General features: G+C 47.5%; 1 protein-coding gene across 2 annotated transcripts in view; it reads right to left on the bottom strand.

Moving 5' to 3' along the window:
- Positions 1-2095: 2095 nt before the first annotated feature.
- Positions 2096-18220, bottom strand: part of Ddx11 (DEAD/H-box helicase 11) — a 29971-nt gene continuing 13846 nt past the window's right edge. The window contains exons 10-27 of one of the 2 annotated variants that reach the window (XM_038340475.1): positions 15863-16015; positions 14630-14676; positions 14236-14315; positions 13339-13383; positions 13157-13224; positions 10283-10321; positions 9959-10079; positions 9733-9855; positions 9462-9574; positions 5856-5928; positions 5496-5599; positions 4798-4947; positions 4479-4547; positions 4268-4368; positions 3904-3988; positions 3521-3599; positions 3037-3191; positions 2096-2963 (exon numbers count right to left, since the gene is read on the bottom strand). In XM_038340475.1, the coding sequence (XP_038196403.1) occupies positions 2928-2963; positions 3037-3191; positions 3521-3599; positions 3904-3988; positions 4268-4368; positions 4479-4547; positions 4798-4947; positions 5496-5599; positions 5856-5928; positions 9462-9574; positions 9733-9855; positions 9959-10079; positions 10283-10321; positions 13157-13224; positions 13339-13383; positions 14236-14315; positions 14630-14676; positions 15863-16015 (1641 nt within the window). In that variant the 3' untranslated portion in view covers positions 2096-2927. Of the gene's footprint in view, positions 2964-3036; positions 3192-3520; positions 3600-3903; positions 3989-4267; positions 4369-4478; positions 4620-4797; positions 4948-5495; positions 5600-5855; positions 5929-9461; positions 9575-9732; positions 9856-9958; positions 10080-10282; positions 10322-13156; positions 13225-13338; positions 13384-14235; positions 14316-14629; positions 14677-15862; positions 16016-18220 lie in introns of both variants that reach the window. The other variant, XM_038340474.1, reaches the window with a different exon arrangement.

Here is an 18220-nt window from a genome sequence, read left to right on the forward strand (position 1 = left end):
GTATTAGAGACCGGCCCCTTTGACTCATTTCTGAAGCCTCCATCTCCGGCCCTCACGTCTAAGGCTGGAATTTCTCTATGCGCTGGAGCTCCCCACAGCAGCATCTCGGGATAGTGAGTTCTTCCTCTTGGACAGCTCATATCTAAGCTGAGAGTGCTGAAGGTTCAGGACTGCTAGAAACTGTGGAGACACTAAGGAAAGGAGCAGCTTTGGTTCTCTCCAGCCCCAAGCAGGGGACAGCGACTAGTGATCTATCTTAAACAGAGAGGCAAGATTAATCAGGTTTTTACTTGAGATTTAGAACTGAGGAACCTGAGGGATTTTCCTCGGCAGTGGGAACTGAAACTAAAAGGAAGCAAGCTGGTGAAGAGGCCATTCAAGTTTAAGATTTGGGTAAACAACAACAGAAAAACGTGTGGCAAAGTAAAGACTGTGGCTCCGTGTGTCATTTGAGCAGAATTCCTGGGCTGTCCAGAAGTCCAAGCGTAGCTTGCAGTTCTCATGCGCAGGGAGCGCCCCCGTCTGGCGGCAGCCCGTGTGCTTCACCTCCAGCTGCTTCATTCCACAGAGTCGCCGTTTTGGTATTGCTAGTTCTCTTGTACCTAGGTGAGCTTGACTAAAGTAGAGCTCTATGGACCTGGGCTAAACTGTGGTGGCCCACAAATGACTCGGTTTCCATCTGGAGTCTATTCTGACTTATAAGTCATTTGAGTTTAAGCTTGCTTGTTTCAGTCTCCTTGAGAGCTGTGAGGAAGCTCTGATTAAGCCCATGAGAAAGAACACATTATCTACTAAGACACTGGCTGATGAATGCCAGCTGAAGGCACATCCAGGTAGAAAAATCTGCTAGCTGCTAGCAGGACTCACATGGTAGATAGCGGGCCTGCTTGCACTTTCTTCTCGGGACAGTACAGAGAGGTGTCATTCTTTTGTTCTGCCTTCTGCCCTTAATCTGTACAAAACCAAGCTCAGAAATAAACTCTGGCCCTTTGGTATTGGTGGACAGACCTCCCATATCTATTCTGTCTCAGTTTTTTTATCTGCCATTTTCTTAGCCTTGCACCCCCCCACACACACACACCTCCAGGTACCCAGGATAATTCATTGGAGCAGGCTCTGACATTAAATCCATGGTTTTCTTCTTGGAGTAACTAATGTTTCCCCTCCTTACTACCCCCAATGGTTTAAAACCTCCAATGGCTTTCTGTCGGAGATAAGCTCAGGGCTGCTGGTGAGAGATGGCCTGTGTACAGGGAGGGACCTAGTGAGAGATGCCCTGTGCACAGGGAGGGAGGAGGGAGATGGTGAGAGATGCCCTAAGTACAGGGAGGGAGGAGGGAGATGGTGAGAGATGCCCTGTGTACAGGGAGGGAGGCGGGAGATGGTGAGAGATGCCCTTTGTTCAACTGCTCTTCTCTGAGATAATCTAGACCTCACCACAAAGTGCAGATTAGAAACTTGGATTCCAGCTATGACTGGCTCAGCAATGGAGGGATCCACCCAGGACTAGAAAGAAATCCCTATTTAAAGAATCCCCCATATTAAGAGTTTCCCCAATTTTGATAACTAAGATTCCTAAATGAGCACCCCCAAAACAACCATCCACCTGGGAACCTTGGCTGCTTCACAAAGAATGTTTTCCCTTAGATTGACACTGGGGTCCCAGATACAGGTTCAATTTTTCCTGTCTCTCACTTCAAACAAAGTCAAATGGATTTAGGAAGCATCACTGACAACCATCACCAGTTATGGCCAAACATTTGAATCTATGACCCCATTGTATAATCTGACCAACAAAGACATGATGTTAACTGCAGACAAGCAAGGACAGGGCCTTCCTTATTCACTCCAGCAGAAACAGCCCTGAGAGGCTCCTGGCAAGCGGACCACTAAGCTCCAGTAGTCTGTAGAGGACCGAGTGGCTGAACAACTTTCCCTCATCTTGCCTCACCCCTTTCCATGGTCAGGGGTTGTGTGTACCATGTGCCAGGTCCACTGTCTCATGTGACCTCCTTACCTGCGCCACCCTAGGGTACTTTGCTTACTTTTGTTAGGACTGAGAAAAGAGTGACTCACAATAATAAAGAATGGTAACTACCCAGGTGAACAGTGCCCTTTATTTAATAAGGGAAGGGTGTCCTTGCCAGATGCAGATGGCTCAGCAGACCGTGAGCTGTCCTCCTGACCTGGTTGTCTGAGCAATGAGACAGAATGTCTGAGAAAGTAGAGCATTTTTTTTTCTGGATTCAAAAAAGAGTTGAGTTGGAGCAACTACTGCAGAGCAAGGGATGATATTTCTCCATAGCCAAAAATGCTCTGGTGACAGAGGGGCTCTAAACGTAGTCACAGCAAGAGTCTAGTGGCCCTAGCATTGCTCCTGAGGCCATGGTAGGTGTGGTGGAATTGGTGGCTGAAGAGAAGAGGTCTCCTTGGCTTGAGGAAGGAGCAGCAGCTAAGCAAGAGAGATCCACCTCCTCCTGGAGCCACAGTCAACACAGCCTGAATATGGAAGCCCTGTAGACAGCAGGGCCCAGAATAGGGACATCTGTGGCTCAAACTGGAGCCACACGCCAAGAACAACTCACTGTCCCTAGAAAGGATGAAGGCAGGGTGGGCCTCGCCTCATAAAAGGGCAGAGAGCTGCTGCTTGCACAGCCTCCTGAAGCCAGGCAAAAAACTGAAGCTGAGCCAGGCGCCACGGGAACAATCAGTCTCAGGGAATGTGGAGCCTGACAATGAGGTTCTGGGCCATGTTCCTTCAGGGTGAACTTGATTTGTACTGGTGGCTTTTCTGTGTAAGTCACAACACTGGAATCCACTGCCTCTGGAAGGCTGGTGTAGACTTCACAGGTTGCGTCTGCTTCTGACCATCTCAGGTGAAACACAAAGGTCAGGGGCAGGTCAAGGAGGGAGAATAAAAGAGGAGCCTATACCAGACGGGGAAGTGATTTCTCCCGATGAAACTGCAGGGAGAAAAAGACCATGAGAAGCTCCATTTCAGGCTGGGAGGTCTGGGGCACAGGGAACAAAGCTAACCTTCCGCAAAGCAGCAAAGGCAGGGCCAAAGGTGGCTTTGACCTCCACACGGTCTCGTATCCAGGCTGGCAGCTTCGCCAGGACAGAAGGGCGGGCATACCGGTGATCCAGGAGCACAATACTGGCAAAGTCTCTCTGGTGCCTAATGGCCCTGCCTGGGTAGACACAAAGATTAGGATTCTCTTGTTTTTCAAGACAGGGTTTCTCTGTGTAACAGCTCTGGCTGTCCTGGAACTTGCTTCATAGTCCAGGCTGGCCTCAAACTCACAGAGATCCATCCACCCGCCTCTGCCCCACGAGTGCTGGGATTAGCAGCATGTGCCACCACTGTCCGGCCAGGTTGGGACTCCTGAGTTAACTTGCCTACCAATACTGCATGTCCATTGGGATCGCCTCCCTCATTTGGTCCTCAAATGGACACTAAGCAGTAAAATCCCTCCTTCCTTGACCCATCCATCTGCGCTAGCAGAAGCCCCAGACTTACCTATGGACTGGTTTACAGCCTTCATACACAGATTCTCCACCAACACCTTCCCTGGGGGAACCTGACCTTGTGTCCTAGGCTAAGAAGAAAAAAAGAAAGAAGAAGAAAATGGAAGATCAAAATCATCTACTCTTGCCTGCCTGGTACACAGGCTCTGGAGCAAGGCCAGGTTTCAAGGGTCTCAGCCAACAACTTGTGCTTTAGGATATTTGTAGAGAAGATCAAGGGGGCCAGAGGTGTACTCCAAAGCCTCTAAGGAGGAACGAAAACATCTGCACCATGCGCTGTCACAATGCAGGTCCTTGGCATCCAGTCCTTGGGGTTTCTACACCACTTCCTCCTCGCCCCTTCCTTTCACCGTCTGAAACATGGCGGATACTCACAATGATCTGATTCAAGTAGGCCATCTTCTCTTGCAGCTCTGGAGACTTAATGTTGGGGTATGGCATCCCCACCATCACCACACACCTGTAGTGGGTCACACGGCCCATGGCGTAAGTCACAAACAATCATGGATGGGGACACCATCCACATGAGATCAACTAACTGCTATTTTGAACCAACTGTGTTCAAAGTCATGGCTGCCTACTTCTCTGTTCTACTAAGCCGGATGGAGAGGGCTTTCACACACTCCACCCACAGCCTGCAGACACCAAGCAGGCCCCACAGGTACTGACCCTACTGTGTGACTCGGCAGGAAGGGCCCAGGGCCCTCAGCCCCAGCAGACAAGAGGACGCCACACCTACCGGCCCAGGTCATCAGAGAAGTTGATCCCTTCACTCATCTTCCCTCCAACCACAGAGAGGAGCAAAGCTCCTGTCAGATGCCCTCCTTCCTGACTGCAGCCCTGTGGGAGGAGAGCCACACCAGAGCTGCTGAGCCAGACCTGGGAGCCTCACATCTGTCCCCAGCTGTCAGGCACAAAGGGCCTCTGGATCCAGCCCCACTTCCTCTCACCGTAATGCACTTGGAATACGCCATCAGCACCTGCTCCACCTGGCTTGCTTTCTTGGGCTCTTGGAAAAGCTGAAGGAAGAAGGCCACACAGCAAAAGGCTACAAAAGACTGAGTCCTGAGCCTCAGTCTGGGTTTTGAAGCCTGAGGATGGAACATGTAATCCAGTTTTGGGGAATCCCCATGGCCAGTGTCCCAGGTCTAGACTTGGTAGATTTTAGAAGCTGTGAGAATCTGGACCATGCCAAGTCCACAAGATTAAGGAATCCTAAGAAGAGCGACGGGTAGCAATGTCCTCGTAAACAGGCTACAGGGCATTCACCTTTTTCTTGACAGACAAACGTGCCAGCAGGCCAGTCTTGTCCCAGTGAGCATGCACCTGGCGCAGGTACTCATAGGAAGGGAAGAAGCATACCACTCCTCCAGGGACCACATTGCACAAGTTACAGAGGATGCGGCCCGTCTCCTCCATCTGCAAAAGGCAGACAAAGAGCTGGCTGGGAACAGGTGCCATGGCCACACCCAAGCAGCTCCCCTTCTACAGTGTGGAATGCCCTACTTACTCTCTTACCAGACCATGCCCAACTAGGGATTCTGGTGACTAGGTGCCGTTATGACATATCCCATTGCTGGCACCCCAAGATTGAACTAGACTTTTGGTATGCCATGAGCTCTCCCTAAGTTCCAGTGCCATGAGGGCACTGTCCAGAACAAATTAATATTGAGATGCCACAGGAATTGTGCCCAAGAAATGCATCCTTCCCGCAGTAGAGACAAGGAGCAAGAGCCCCCACTCCCAAATGGTCAGCCTTCTTCCATCCTACATTAATGGGATGCTGGGAGCTCTTTAGAAAACATTTAGTAGTCTAAGGAGAGGAAGGCAGCCAAGGTCTTCCTTGATGAATATCTAAAACAATGAATCTGCTCGTGCTATATATGACCATCTGCCCCAATGCCAGCGCTGAAGAATCCTCTCCTTGACTACACACCAGAGAGGATGGGAAGTGGGCTGGCACTAACCATCTGAGGCAGCTCTCTTCTCTGGTAGGTGAATTCCAGCTGTTGGTTAGAGGGCCCACTGCATATAATAAGGGGCAAGATGTTGTCTGGAGGGATCACGTGACCTGGTGATACCAAAAGAGGGCTGAAAAACAGTGCCCAGGTAGGGCAGTTTCTCAGATCATTTCCCCAACTAAAAACAGAAATCTGAAATGCACGCGGCTTCTCTCTGCACTGACATACCCAATGCCAGCAACGTGCTGAGGAGAGCACAGGACTTCAGAACCTGAGAGAGTAGGCGGGTGAGCAAACCCACTAAGGGTAACTAAATCAAGATTTCAGAGTTTCTTGGCCCATTCTACCCTCCCCACAGTTCCTTACCACAGGAGAACTCCACCACCCGGTCAGCGTCCACTCCAGAACATGCCAGCAGCTGCTCCCGAAAGTCAGACACCTGCAACCAAAACATCAGGGCCTTGTGACCTCAGGGCTTGGGGGGACATGTGCTCTGTAGTGCACATAAGAGAATCTGGGATAGGTGGTAACAAGTAGAGGAAGCCAATGGCCTTCAGCTGAAACAACCAGTAACAGCATCCACTGTTGACAGAAAACTTAAAAAGAACAGAAAAGGAAGTTGGCACATTTGGCTCCAGGCCCTTTCTATGCATCAAAATCAACAGTGTACAATACTATCTACAATATACAAAATATAAAAAATGAAACAAGAAATCAAACAACTCAGTCAGGAAATGGGCCAATAAAATGAAGAGTTCTCAAAACCGGAAAAAGGAATGGCCAAAAATGTATGAATAAAATGTCTAAACTTACTAGCTACCAGAGAAATAAAAACCAAAATTGAGCCGGGTGGTGGTGGCTCACACCTTTAAACCCAGCACTCGGGAGGCAGAGGCAGGCAGATCTCTGTGTGTGGGTTCGAGGCCAGCATGGTCTACAAGAGCTAGTTCCAGGACAGGCTTTAAAACTACAGCGAAACCCTGTCTTGAAAAACAAACAAACAAAAAAAACAAACAAAAAAAAAAAACTGCATTAAGATTCCTACCTTGTCCTAACCGAGTGACAGTCAAGAAAACAGAACACTCAAGACTTAGGGATCCTCAGGAAGAAGTGAAAGGGAAGAATGACTGTTAAGAGCCAGAGGTGGGAGACAACATCACAAATACTGCTTCAGGACCCGACAGGGCAGGTTAAATATGTCACCGTGATTGTGACAGATTGACACTGGGGCACAGAGGTGGGGATGTAGGGACAAAATCCTACCACTAACTGAGGAACGACTAGCCTTTGACAGCTGCTGGGAGGGGAGAGGTCAGTTCTCTTTAGTGATGTGAATCCCTAGTAGGCCAACCACACACCAAGGCAGGACTTACTACCAAGACTAATTGCTAGTACAAAATGGACTTGATGGAACCGAATAGAAGACCCAGATATCAATCCACACATCTTAAAACACCTGATCTTTGATAAAGAAGAAAAAGATATCAAATGGAAAAAAAGAAAGCATATTTAACAAGTGGTGCTGGCATAACTGCATATCAACATGTAGAAAAATGAAAACAGACCGATATCTATCACCTTGCACAAAACTCAAGTCCAAATGGATCAAAGACCTCAACATAAAGCCAGCCACACTGAACCTTATAAAGAGAAAGTGCAAAGTACACTTGAACGCATTAGCACAGGAAACCACTTCCTAAATAGAACCCCAGCAGCACAAACACTGAAAGAAACAATTAATAAATGGGACCTCCTGTAATTGAAAAGCTTCTGCAAAGCAAAGGACACGGTCAACAAGACAAAACAACAGCCTACAGAATGGGAAAAGATCTTCACTAACCCCACATCAGACAGAGGGCTGATCTCCAAAATATACAAAGAACTCAAGAAATTGGACACCAGAAGATCACATAATCCAATAAAAAAAAAATGGAGTACAGACCTAAACAGAGAACTCTCAACGGAGGAATCTAAAATGGCTGAAAGACACTTAAAGAAATGTTCAACATCCTTAGTCATCAGAGAAATGCAAATCAAAACAACTGAGATTCCATCTTACACCTGTAAGAATGGCCAAGATCAAAAACACTGATGACAACTTATGCTGGAGAGGTTGTGGGGAAAAGGGAACACTACTGCATTGCTGGTAGGAATGCAGGCTGGTACAGCAGCCCCTTTGGATGTCAGTGTGGCAATTTCCCAGAAAATGAGAAAACAACCTTCCTCAAGACCCAGTAATACCACTTTTGGGTATATATCCAAAGGATGCTCAATCATGCCACAAAGACATGTGCTCAACTATGTTCATAGCAGCTTTGTTTGTCATAGCCAGACCCTGGAAACAACCTAAATGCCCCTCAACTGAAGAATGGCTAAAACAAAAATGTGGTACATTTACACAATGGAGTACTATACAGCAGAAAAAAATAACATCTTGAATTTTGCAGGCAAATGGATGGAGCTAGAAAACTTCATTCTGAGTGAGGTAACCCAGACCCAGAAAGACAAGTATCATATGTACTCATTCATAAGTGGCTTTTAAACATAAAGCAAAGAAAACCAGCCTATAAATCACAATCCCAGAGAACCTAGATAACAATGTGGACCCTAAGAGAGACATACGTGGATCTAACCTACATAGGAAATATAAAAAAACAAGATCTCCTGAATAAACTGGGAGCATGGGGACCTTGGGAGAGGGCTGAAGGGGAGTGGGGAGGGAGGGAAGTGGAGAAAAATATATAGCTCAATAAAAATCAATAAAAAAATTTAAAATGGAGGGGGAGATATGTGATTAAGAGCCCTCAATGCTCTTGCACAGGACTGGGTTTGGCTCCAGCACCCACTTGGGGACTAACAACAGTCTGTCACTCTAATTATCTAGTCGAGATAATTCTTTAAGACTATACAGTATGAGCTGGGCATGGTGATGCACGCCTTTAATCTCAGATCTTGAGAAGCAGAAATATGTGGATTTCTGTGAATTTGAGGCCAGCCTAATCTACAATGTGAATGCCAGGACTATGTAGAGACCCTGTCTCAAAACAAAGACTACATGGTGAGACCCCCCCCCAACACACACACACAAAACAGAACAACAATGACCATGAATCACATTAATTCAAATGTACAAATCTGTACACACACCGCAAACCAAAAACAAACACCTATGTGGGCTTGGAATGTGGCTTGACTGATGGTTATGAGGTCTATCAGAATACAGGGAAACAAAACAGAAAGGCCATTCAAGTAGGCAGCCAAGGCAGGGCCCTGTGCTTAGGAGCCCAGAGGTCTAAACCCCGAGTGTGCTCAGGATGAAAGATGCAAATGATCCTTAGATTTGCTGTCTGCACGGATCACAGAACTGTGAAAACCAGGCACAACAGGAAAACGGTCTAAGTAAAAACAAAGCAGGCGTTGTGTGAGAAGAAGATGGTGAAATGTGGCGTCATCTACGTGGTTAGAATGCAGCACGGTAGAATATGCTAGAACAAATATTTGCTGAGAAGGATGAATATTAACATTGTATTGCAGAGAGAAAAAGTAAATTATACCACTAATATAGAAATGTGGCATATGGTATAAAAAACCATATGTAAACATGCAAAATGTATGTATGCATATACATATGCTTCATGCACTAGCATGAATTTTTCATTGGTAGAATTCTGACGTCTACAGCTTGTCTTTAATTTCTATAATAAAACTATGTAACTTATCTAAAAACATACATGCAGCGACTTTCTAAGAGGTGCTGGTACAGGAGGGGAAAGAGAGAGTCTGGGACCATAGGGGGCTTGTTCTCAGAGAAGCCTGCTTCTGGGGCTGCAGACAGCCAAGAGCCAGAGTGCTACCGCCCCACCAGGCCAGGGCAGCGGCACTAGTGGGCACTGCTGGGTCTGCAATGCTAGCCCACGTCTGATTAGGGCTCCAGGGGACAGAAGAGGGCTGACAAGTGTCGTGGTGCCTTACCGGCTGCATGGTGCCGCCTGCAATGACCACTGCTCGGCATTCCTTCACCACCTGGGCGAAGTGCACAGCTGGATTCAAGAGCAAGAATTTGAGGCTGCTTTGACCAACACTGCCTGAAAGACAGACAGACAAAAGGCAAAGAGAGGAGCAAATTAGGCATAGGAAACCCCAGCTGATCCATGGAGGCCAGTGAGTTAGCACTTTCCTTTAAGAAACAACTCATTTCTCTTGCCATCAGTACCAGGCCCCTTTGCTACAAGCAGTCGATTACCTTGCCGGCTCAGGATAACCCTGCCATCCTGGTTGGCAGTGGTGAGAGCTGCCAGAAAGGCCTCGATGTGCATCAGAGGGGAGGCAGGCCGAGGGGCTGTGGCCTGGCCCTCCTCCAGGGAGTCTGCAGACAAGGTAAGGATGGGGGAAAAGGCCTTTCTTAGGTCAAGTCTATGTTGTTTCCAAGGGCCTGTGCCTGGCTCTTCTCTCTCACCCTCCTAACTCACCCTCGGTAGGCCCTGACTGCAGGCTCTTCAGGAAGTGCTGGAAGCCATCCAGACTGCGGTTCTCCTGAGAGGCTGAGACAGATGGAAGAACAACTCCAAAGCGTTCTGTGAAGCCAAAGAGCTACATGTGGAGAGAGCAGGAGGACACACAGAATGAGAAGAAGCCCTGGATGAGACACCAAGCCAGTCTGCAGTTCATTTCCTCCCAAGCCAGAAATCACTCCACACTATGGGCAGCAGAATCAGAAGCCTTGAGTTCCCAGGACAGCAGAGTAAGGCAGGCAGGGGTACTCGGGCTCCTTGCCAGGACAACGGGAAAGGTACCTTCCTGCTGATCATGCTCTTCTCCAAGTACCGCTGCACCTGCAAAACCAGCACGGGCCCGTGAGGAGGAAGCAAACTGTGGGCTGAACTTTGAAGACATGGCCACGGCACACCACTAAGGGAAGGTAGCTCACTGGCACCTCAGAGGAGCCAACACAGCACAAGAAATCTTACTGGTCTGCTTCCTGAGGTCACTGTTCTACTTCCTATAAAAACTCAGGGTTCCTCCCAACCATAGCCTCCTCACAAATATCTCCACTGCTCTCGTGGCTCTAAGGGTATTCAGGATAAGATCTGAAGGATGGGAAGGTTGGCTCAGCCAGTAAGGGCACTGGTTGCTCTTCCAGAAGACCTGGAACCTACATGATGGCTCATAGCCATCCGTAATTCCAGTTACGGTGGATCTGATGCCTTCTCATGACCTCCGTGGGCACCATGGAGGCACACATGTGGTACACAGTCATACATGCAGGCAAAATACCCACACATATAAAATAAAAAATAAACAACTTCAAAAAGAAGACAATAACTGTATGCTGTTTCCTTCTTCCAGATGCAGAGTGGGCCTTAAAGAAACAAGAGGTAATTTAAAAACAATCCTAAGGGCTGTGAAGATGGCTCACAAGCTTGCTGCATAACCATGAAAACCTAAGTTGGAATACTCAGAGAACACATAAAAGCCAGAGACAACAAAGTGAGTGTCTATAATCTCAGTGTTCTTATAAAGAAATGGGATACAAGAGACACCCAAGAAGTCTGTGAGTCAGCTTGCCTGGCATACCCAGTGGAAAAACAATCAAGAGACATGCCTCGAACAGGGTAGAGAGCAAGGACCAAGAAGGGAAATTGTTCTCTAATCTCTCTCCCTCTCTCTTTCTCAAGGGAAATTGTTCTCTAATCCCTCTCCCTCCCTCCCTCCCCCTCCCTGCCTCTCTCCCTCTCTCCCTTTCTCTCTCTCTCTCTCTCTCTCTCTCTCTCTCTCTCTCTCTCTCTCACACACACACACACACATATGGTGGCACATGCACACCTAAATTCAAAACATGAGTGTGTGCATATACACATGGCACATACATAAAAAGGCAAATCTTTTTAAAAAAATCCAATCCTTTGTACAAAAGCAAGAAGGAGGTAAGATCTGGGCCATCCCAGGGAAGGCCAAGATGTAGTCTCCCTGCTATGTTCAGGATATAGAAGTTGATGTCTCAGCTCAGGTCACAGTGGGAGAGCAAAAGGTTCAGTGGGAATTAGAAAAATTGCTAGAGACTGGCATCTGGTTAGACTGCTTCAGCCTCCAAAGTGAAAGGGGAAAGGCCTGAGGCAAGCTGGAGAAAGAAGCCTGCCGCAAGGGTCAGGGCTGTGGAAGCTGTAATAACTCAAGAACGGGGCAAGTCAACTGTTGAGATTTGAACACACGGGAGAAAGGTACCAAAGATGATTGACAGGATCACAGTGGTGACAATGACCAAAGGCGTTAGTCTAAGGACAGATGATATGAAAATGGAAGGCAGCCGGCAGGTGGTGGCATGCCTTTAATCCCAGGCAGAAGCAGGCCGATCTCTGAGTTCAAGGCCAAAGTGAGTTTCAGGACAGTCAAGGCTACGCAGAGAAACCCTGTCTTGAAGAAAAACAAACAAGTTGTCTCTGAGGGCAGGAGAGGTGGCTCAGAGGTTAAGGGCACTGGCTGCTGTTCCAGAGGTCCTGACTTCAATTTCCAGCAACCACATGGTGTAGTAAGATCTGGTGCCCTCTTCTGGCATGCAGGTAGACATGCAGGCAGAACATTATATACTTAATAAATAAATATACCTTAAAAATAAAGAAAGAAAAAGAAAATGAAAGACAAGCAGGGAGAGAATCAGACCTAGGATGGGTCTAACTGGATTTGAACACTGGCCCCCGTCCATCCATGCTTGGTGCGCTGGTATGTAGCTTGGGCCAGTCATCCTCCAGAGCAACTATTCTATGCCAGGTTCTTAAATGGCCATAGTATGTCCAGGCATAATGCTCAGAACAAAAAGACAGCATCAGCTGGGTGTTGGTGGCACACAGCCTTTAATCCCAGCACTAGGGAGGCAGAGGCAGGCAGTTCTCTGTGAGTTCAAGGCCAGCCTGGTACACAAGAGCTAATTCTAGGATGGGCTCCAAAGCTACACAAAAACTGCCTCAAAAAGCCAATAAACAAACAAACAAACAAACAAACAAACACAGTATCATCCCTGGAGGCAGTAGTACTTAATTAGACACACTAGATTATGGTTTAGTGACACAGCTACCTAACCCCTGAGGGAGCACCAGACAGCAAATGCAACAGAAGCAAAGGTCTGGGACTGCCACCCAGCCAAGGCTCCAGCAGGAAGACAGTGGTCAGGCAGGCCCAGCCATGTTCTCACAGGCCAACCCCAAACATTATACCACGGACTATATTCTGAAAATGACTCCCTGGAGAAAACTGGCAGAACAGAGGTGGAAAGGGATAGATAGACAGTACGTGGAGGCTGGGTTTGTGCCTAGGAGTGCAAAGAACAGCAACAACCTCCCAAGCCAAATCCTACAACTCCCAACCCAAGTGAAGCCCATTTGGCTGTTGCTGTCCCGCCTGAAGACCTGGTAACTGCCTATTCCTGATTTTGGTCCTTGGACAATAGACTATTCAATGACAATGATTTGCATTTTATTTCTTCCATGTTTATTTTGATTATGTGCTAGAGCGAGAACATTACAGGCAAGTACTTGCTCAACAGCTGTCCTCCACCCCTACCTCTCAGACAGCTGCGCTCCACCCCTACCTCTCAGACAGCTGTGCTCCACCCCTTCCTCACCTTTCTAGCCTTAAGTAAACCAGAAGGTGCTTAAATCAGAATAAACTTTCACCTTGAACAGGTTAATGTTGTCTATCTGGCTCTGAAAGAGAAAGTCGTTGATGCTCTTCAGCTCAGAACCTGCAAGCAAACAAAGGACCCTGGTTTTGTACCTTGCCAAGTCTGTGGCTCAGTCCCAGAGTGGAGGTCTGAGTGGTTCAGATCACCTCCCACCCTTGACAGCAAACTCCTCACCTGTCTGGAGCAGGCTCTGTGTACTAGGATTTTGTTTAATGTTACCTAAAAAGAGGGAATTCCAATCAGTCATGGTAATAGTTCTCTGCCCAACTACAAGGAACATTCACGTTTCAAGTGACGTTTGTTTGGGGCGTTGACAGCAGACAAAGAACAAACTATGAGGACAGGCAGTTCCAGGAGCCTTGCAGATCGGACTCACACACTTCAAATGGAACCCAAGGCCAGGCAGGGGACAGGATCAAAGCAGTCTCCCCACTGTCACTCTGAGTAGGGCAAGGAAAAAAAAAAAAAACAGGCTCTTCCAGAAGACAGGGAGCAGTGACACAGGCAGAGAAGGAAGCAGCAGACAGTACTAACATGGGACAAGATCTCTCTAGAAAAGTCTCCATGGCTTTCTGACCCTACAGAAGCCTTTAAAAAGCATTGCCCTATAATGAAACAGTCCCAGCCCAGAAGCACCCAAGAATCCTGGATGCCAGAGTCGGCAGCCTCCAGTCTCATGAGCCACAGGCAGGTCCTGCCCTGAGCTTTAGCTCTTCCTCTGTGACTGAGGCTTAAAGTTCCTAGGTTTCTATCCAAACAAGGGCAAATATGACTGCCTGTATGCCAGTGCCAGTATACCATGTGGCTGAAACTATGCCACACAAAATGTTTTGCTTTACACTGTACAATCAACGCAACCATACAGTCAGGTTTCTTAAAGTAAAAGGAGCAAAACGTGGGGAAATAAACAAACTGGGGCCCAAGGTGACAACAATGAAAACGCTAGTGAGGTCAAACATCCCAAACCAAAGATGAGACAGGGCTTAAGACACCCAAGCGTCCTGACTGGCAGTCAAGGAACAAGACCAACACAACTTGGAGATGGGGGTGAGCCAGGGATGACAGTCCTACCTCCCAAAACAGCCACAAACTTCTCCAGCAAGTACAGAATCTGCTTGATGTACATTAGGTTCTTGGCTTTCAAACGCTTCCTGAGGAAGTAGCAACAGAGTTAGCACAGGATTCTGCAGCAGCGTCTCTCTGTCAGATGCCATAGGGCCTTTCTGCCTGGGCCTGACACACTGGGCTGGGAGCTACAAACCCTCCAGCAGATGAAAAGGCCAAGACCATGGCTTTCAGAGCCTGCTGCTCTGTCCCCAAAAGCCTAGGATGTGGAGCACACACCAGGACAGACCAACTCAACCTACTCCTCCAAGACCTGGGCACTACCGTAGCCTCCATTTGAGCTCTGGAGACCACTGAGACTGAGCATGGCCAGATCTCCTTCCTCGGGCTAGGGTCTTACCCGTATCTTTCCATGTACTGGAGCAACTGGGAATGGGCCTGGCAGAGCTGGGGAGAAAACAGAATAGCATGAAGGCATCCCAGGATATGGTTAAGAAGATCTCTGGAGAGAGACATTGGTCTGTGACTAGGAAATGCCAGCCAGGACACCATCAAGGTGACGAGCAACTGGACAGAAACAGACAATGGGGAAAGCATGGAGACACTATGGGCTGATGACTGCTGAGAGGGCAAGGGAAGACGCCAAAGCCTAAGGTCCTAAAAATCACAGGGGAAATGGGTTGGGAGATGACTTCACTCCATGAAGAGGGAAATTCAAACAGGGGGCAGGCATCACATAGGTTCCATGATCAAATCCTGGCTCACCTCAGTTTGTGCAGTGGGTACAACACATGATTTTGCCCTCTATTAGTCCCAAAGTTCCAAAGCTAAAACAGTGAGCTACTACCCCCCCCCCAAAATATGTGAGGCACACAGAACCCTTTTCAATGCTTGCCACATAACAAATGACGATAAATAGAAGCCTGCAGAGACCCTGGGTGGTGTAGGAGTTCCTTTTGTTTGTGTTGCTTTCATTGGATACTGAATAAAGAAACTGCCTTGGCCTAGTTGATAGGACAGAACTTAGGTAGGTGGAGAAGACAGAACTGAATGCTGGGAAGAAGGGCAGAGTGGCAGATGCCATGGATCTCCTGCCTGAGACAGACGCTGGTTAGAATCTTGTCAGTAAGCCACAGTCATGTGGCAATACACAGATTAATAGATATGGGTTAAATTAAGATGTAAGAATTAGCTAATAAGAAGTTAGAGCTAATGGGCCAGGCAGTGTTTAAATGAATACGGTTTCTGTGTGATTATTTCAGTTGTAAACTAGCAGGCAGTCGGAACAACAAGCAGCCCACTCCTCCTGTTACATCTGGGCATCCCTCCAATAAAGACCCCCCCAAAGCAATATCAAAATGATAAGATGTAATCCTGTGAGGCTCCTGGTCCCTGCCGCCACAATCCTACTGACAGAGAACTAGTTAGCACTATCCTGGAAGAAGGGAAGCTGAAGATAAAAGATGCCACTCTGTTCAAGTTAGGTACCAAGAGCCTCACACTTGCCAATGAACAAGAAAAGACAGGGCTTCAGTTCTGCCCTCTACCAAACCCCACATCCAGAGGAATTCCTGGCCCAGGTGTTTAAAGGAATGACCTATGTCACTGCCCAGGATGGGAAAGGCTAACCCACCTGGGAACCATTGACCTCTGTGCTGTAGATGCTGGTGATGGTGTCAATCAGGTTGTGTGCCTCGTCAATGATGACCACTTGGCCTTGCAGCTTGATTCCTGCAGCCTGTCGGGTGGCTGCATGCAGCAGCATTGGGTAGGGTAGCACCACTAGCTGTAGGGAAAGATTACCGTCAGACACTAAAACAATCTGTCTTGCACACAGCACAAGGCTTATCCTGCAGTAAATGATTTAGGTCACTGAAGTCCTAATGGAGTTGTTTAACTTCTTACTTGATGTGGGATTTCCAGCTGTATACTGTGAATATGTTTTATTACTATTGGTTACTTAAAGAAGCTACTTTGGCCTATGGCAGGGCAGAATATAGCCAGGTGGGAAATCTAAACAGAGATATAGAGAGTAGGCAGAGTCAGAGACATGCCATCAGTGGCAAAGGAGGATGCCAGAACCTTATCCGGTAGACTGCAGCCTCCTGGCAATACACAGATAATAGAAATAGGTTAATTTAAGATATAAGAGCCAGGTAGGAACACACCTAAGTCACTGGCCAAGCAGTGTTGTAATTATTATAATTTCTGTGTGATTATTCAGGTCTGGGCAGTCGGGAAACAAATGAGCAGTCTCCGCTTACACTTCCTCCAACCTTGCACAGGGTATATGGCCAGAAAGCACAGCTCAGTGCTCTGCCTGCTCCTACAGACCTTCCTGCAGATGTTCTATGTGGAACGTTAGCTGTGAGGAACTAAACTTAGAGCTGATCATCTGGAAGGGTGAGGGGTGGAGTCCTTGGAGGTGAACCTCACCTAAGACCCCAAGAGAGCCCTCAGACTCCAAACTTCAACACACTGAGCACCAGAAAGCAACATTAGCCTATGGTCCTGAGGCTGCTACTTCCCAGCTCTGTGACCCTGGAAAAGTCTAATTTACATGACCCTTGGTTTTTCATCAGCTAAGTGAATCTGACGTGTGCCAGTTGAGAGGTGAATATAAAATCAAATCTGTGGATCTATGTTGCTATGAAGATCTTCCACTTAAAAGACAAGTTAGCAAGGGAGACTGCTCAGTTGGTAAAGTCTTCTCCTTGAAGGCAAGGGCTAAGTCTGAGCCACAAACCCATGGGGAAGAGCCAGAGTGGTGGTACCACTTGAGATCCCAGCATGAGGGAAGGCAAGGACAGCCTCACTTACCCACTAGCTTTGCCACACCCAAAGTTGTTCTCTGGCCTGCACACAGGCATGTGTACATACACATGCACCCACTAAACACACGCATAAAGATATTGATAATATGGAAACTCAGAAAACTGGGAACACAAGGTCCAGGTGCCAATATGGGTACCATACTTAACACAGACAAGAGAAAATCATCTTTCTGAGCCCATGTTCTCATGGAGAGAACAGGGCTATTTCACTGGGCTGTTACACAGGAAAAGAAAGTGAAAACTGCTTGCACATGTCAAGAACACACCAATTTCATGTCTTTATACTTAATGGTGGCAGCACTAACTCACTGAGACATCTGTAGACACCAGTTTGTCTGAGTACCCACACAGAGCAGGGACATCTATGAGTGAGCACTGCACTGGGTGTGAGCACCCACACAGAACAGGGGTGTCTGTACTGGGTGTGAGCATCCACACAGAACAGGGGTGTTTGTACTGGGTGTGAGCACCCGCATAGAGCAGGGACGTCCAAGAGTGAGCACTTTGCTATAAATGTGATCACTGAAAACGGTTCTCTTCTAAAATCCACTTAAGTCTCCCAGATGACACAGATCTCCCTATGAGTGACACATTTCAGGGAAAAAGGGAGAGCATCTAATCACCCATAGCAAACCACAGGAGACTATCAGTAAAAAAGTAAATAAATAAATAAACAGTTCTTCCTCTGTGTATAAAGGTAAGGCAGGTCTAATCAGGACAGTATTGCCATATGCAGGCAGGTGGATATGTCTGCAGTCCACCTGCAAAGCCATTTGGTGATGTTCACGTCCTGCCCTCCTAGCTGCTGAAAGCTCAGTAACGCCAACTGGTCTCTAACCCAAGCTACCAAGGATTCCTGGCCTCTTCAGACTCTACGCTCTGGGTAAGATAATGTTTTGTCGTGAGTATACAATGCTGTACGGTTGTCAGCTAACCTATGCAGGGACATCCTCACCAAAAAAGGAATCAGAAGCTGGGCGATGCTGGTGCACACCTTTAATCCCAGCACTCAAAAGGCAAAGGCAGGTGGATCTCTGTGAGTCTGAGATCAGCCTAGTCTACAAGAGTTAGTTTCAGGACAATTAAGGGATGTTACAAAGAGAAACCATGTCTCAAAAAAAAAAAAAAAAAAAAAAAAAAAAAAAAAAGAGGCCAGG

This window comes from Arvicola amphibius, chromosome 8 (assembly GCF_903992535.2).
Source record: "Arvicola amphibius chromosome 8, mArvAmp1.2, whole genome shotgun sequence".
NCBI lineage: Eukaryota > Metazoa > Chordata > Mammalia > Rodentia > Cricetidae > Arvicola > Arvicola amphibius.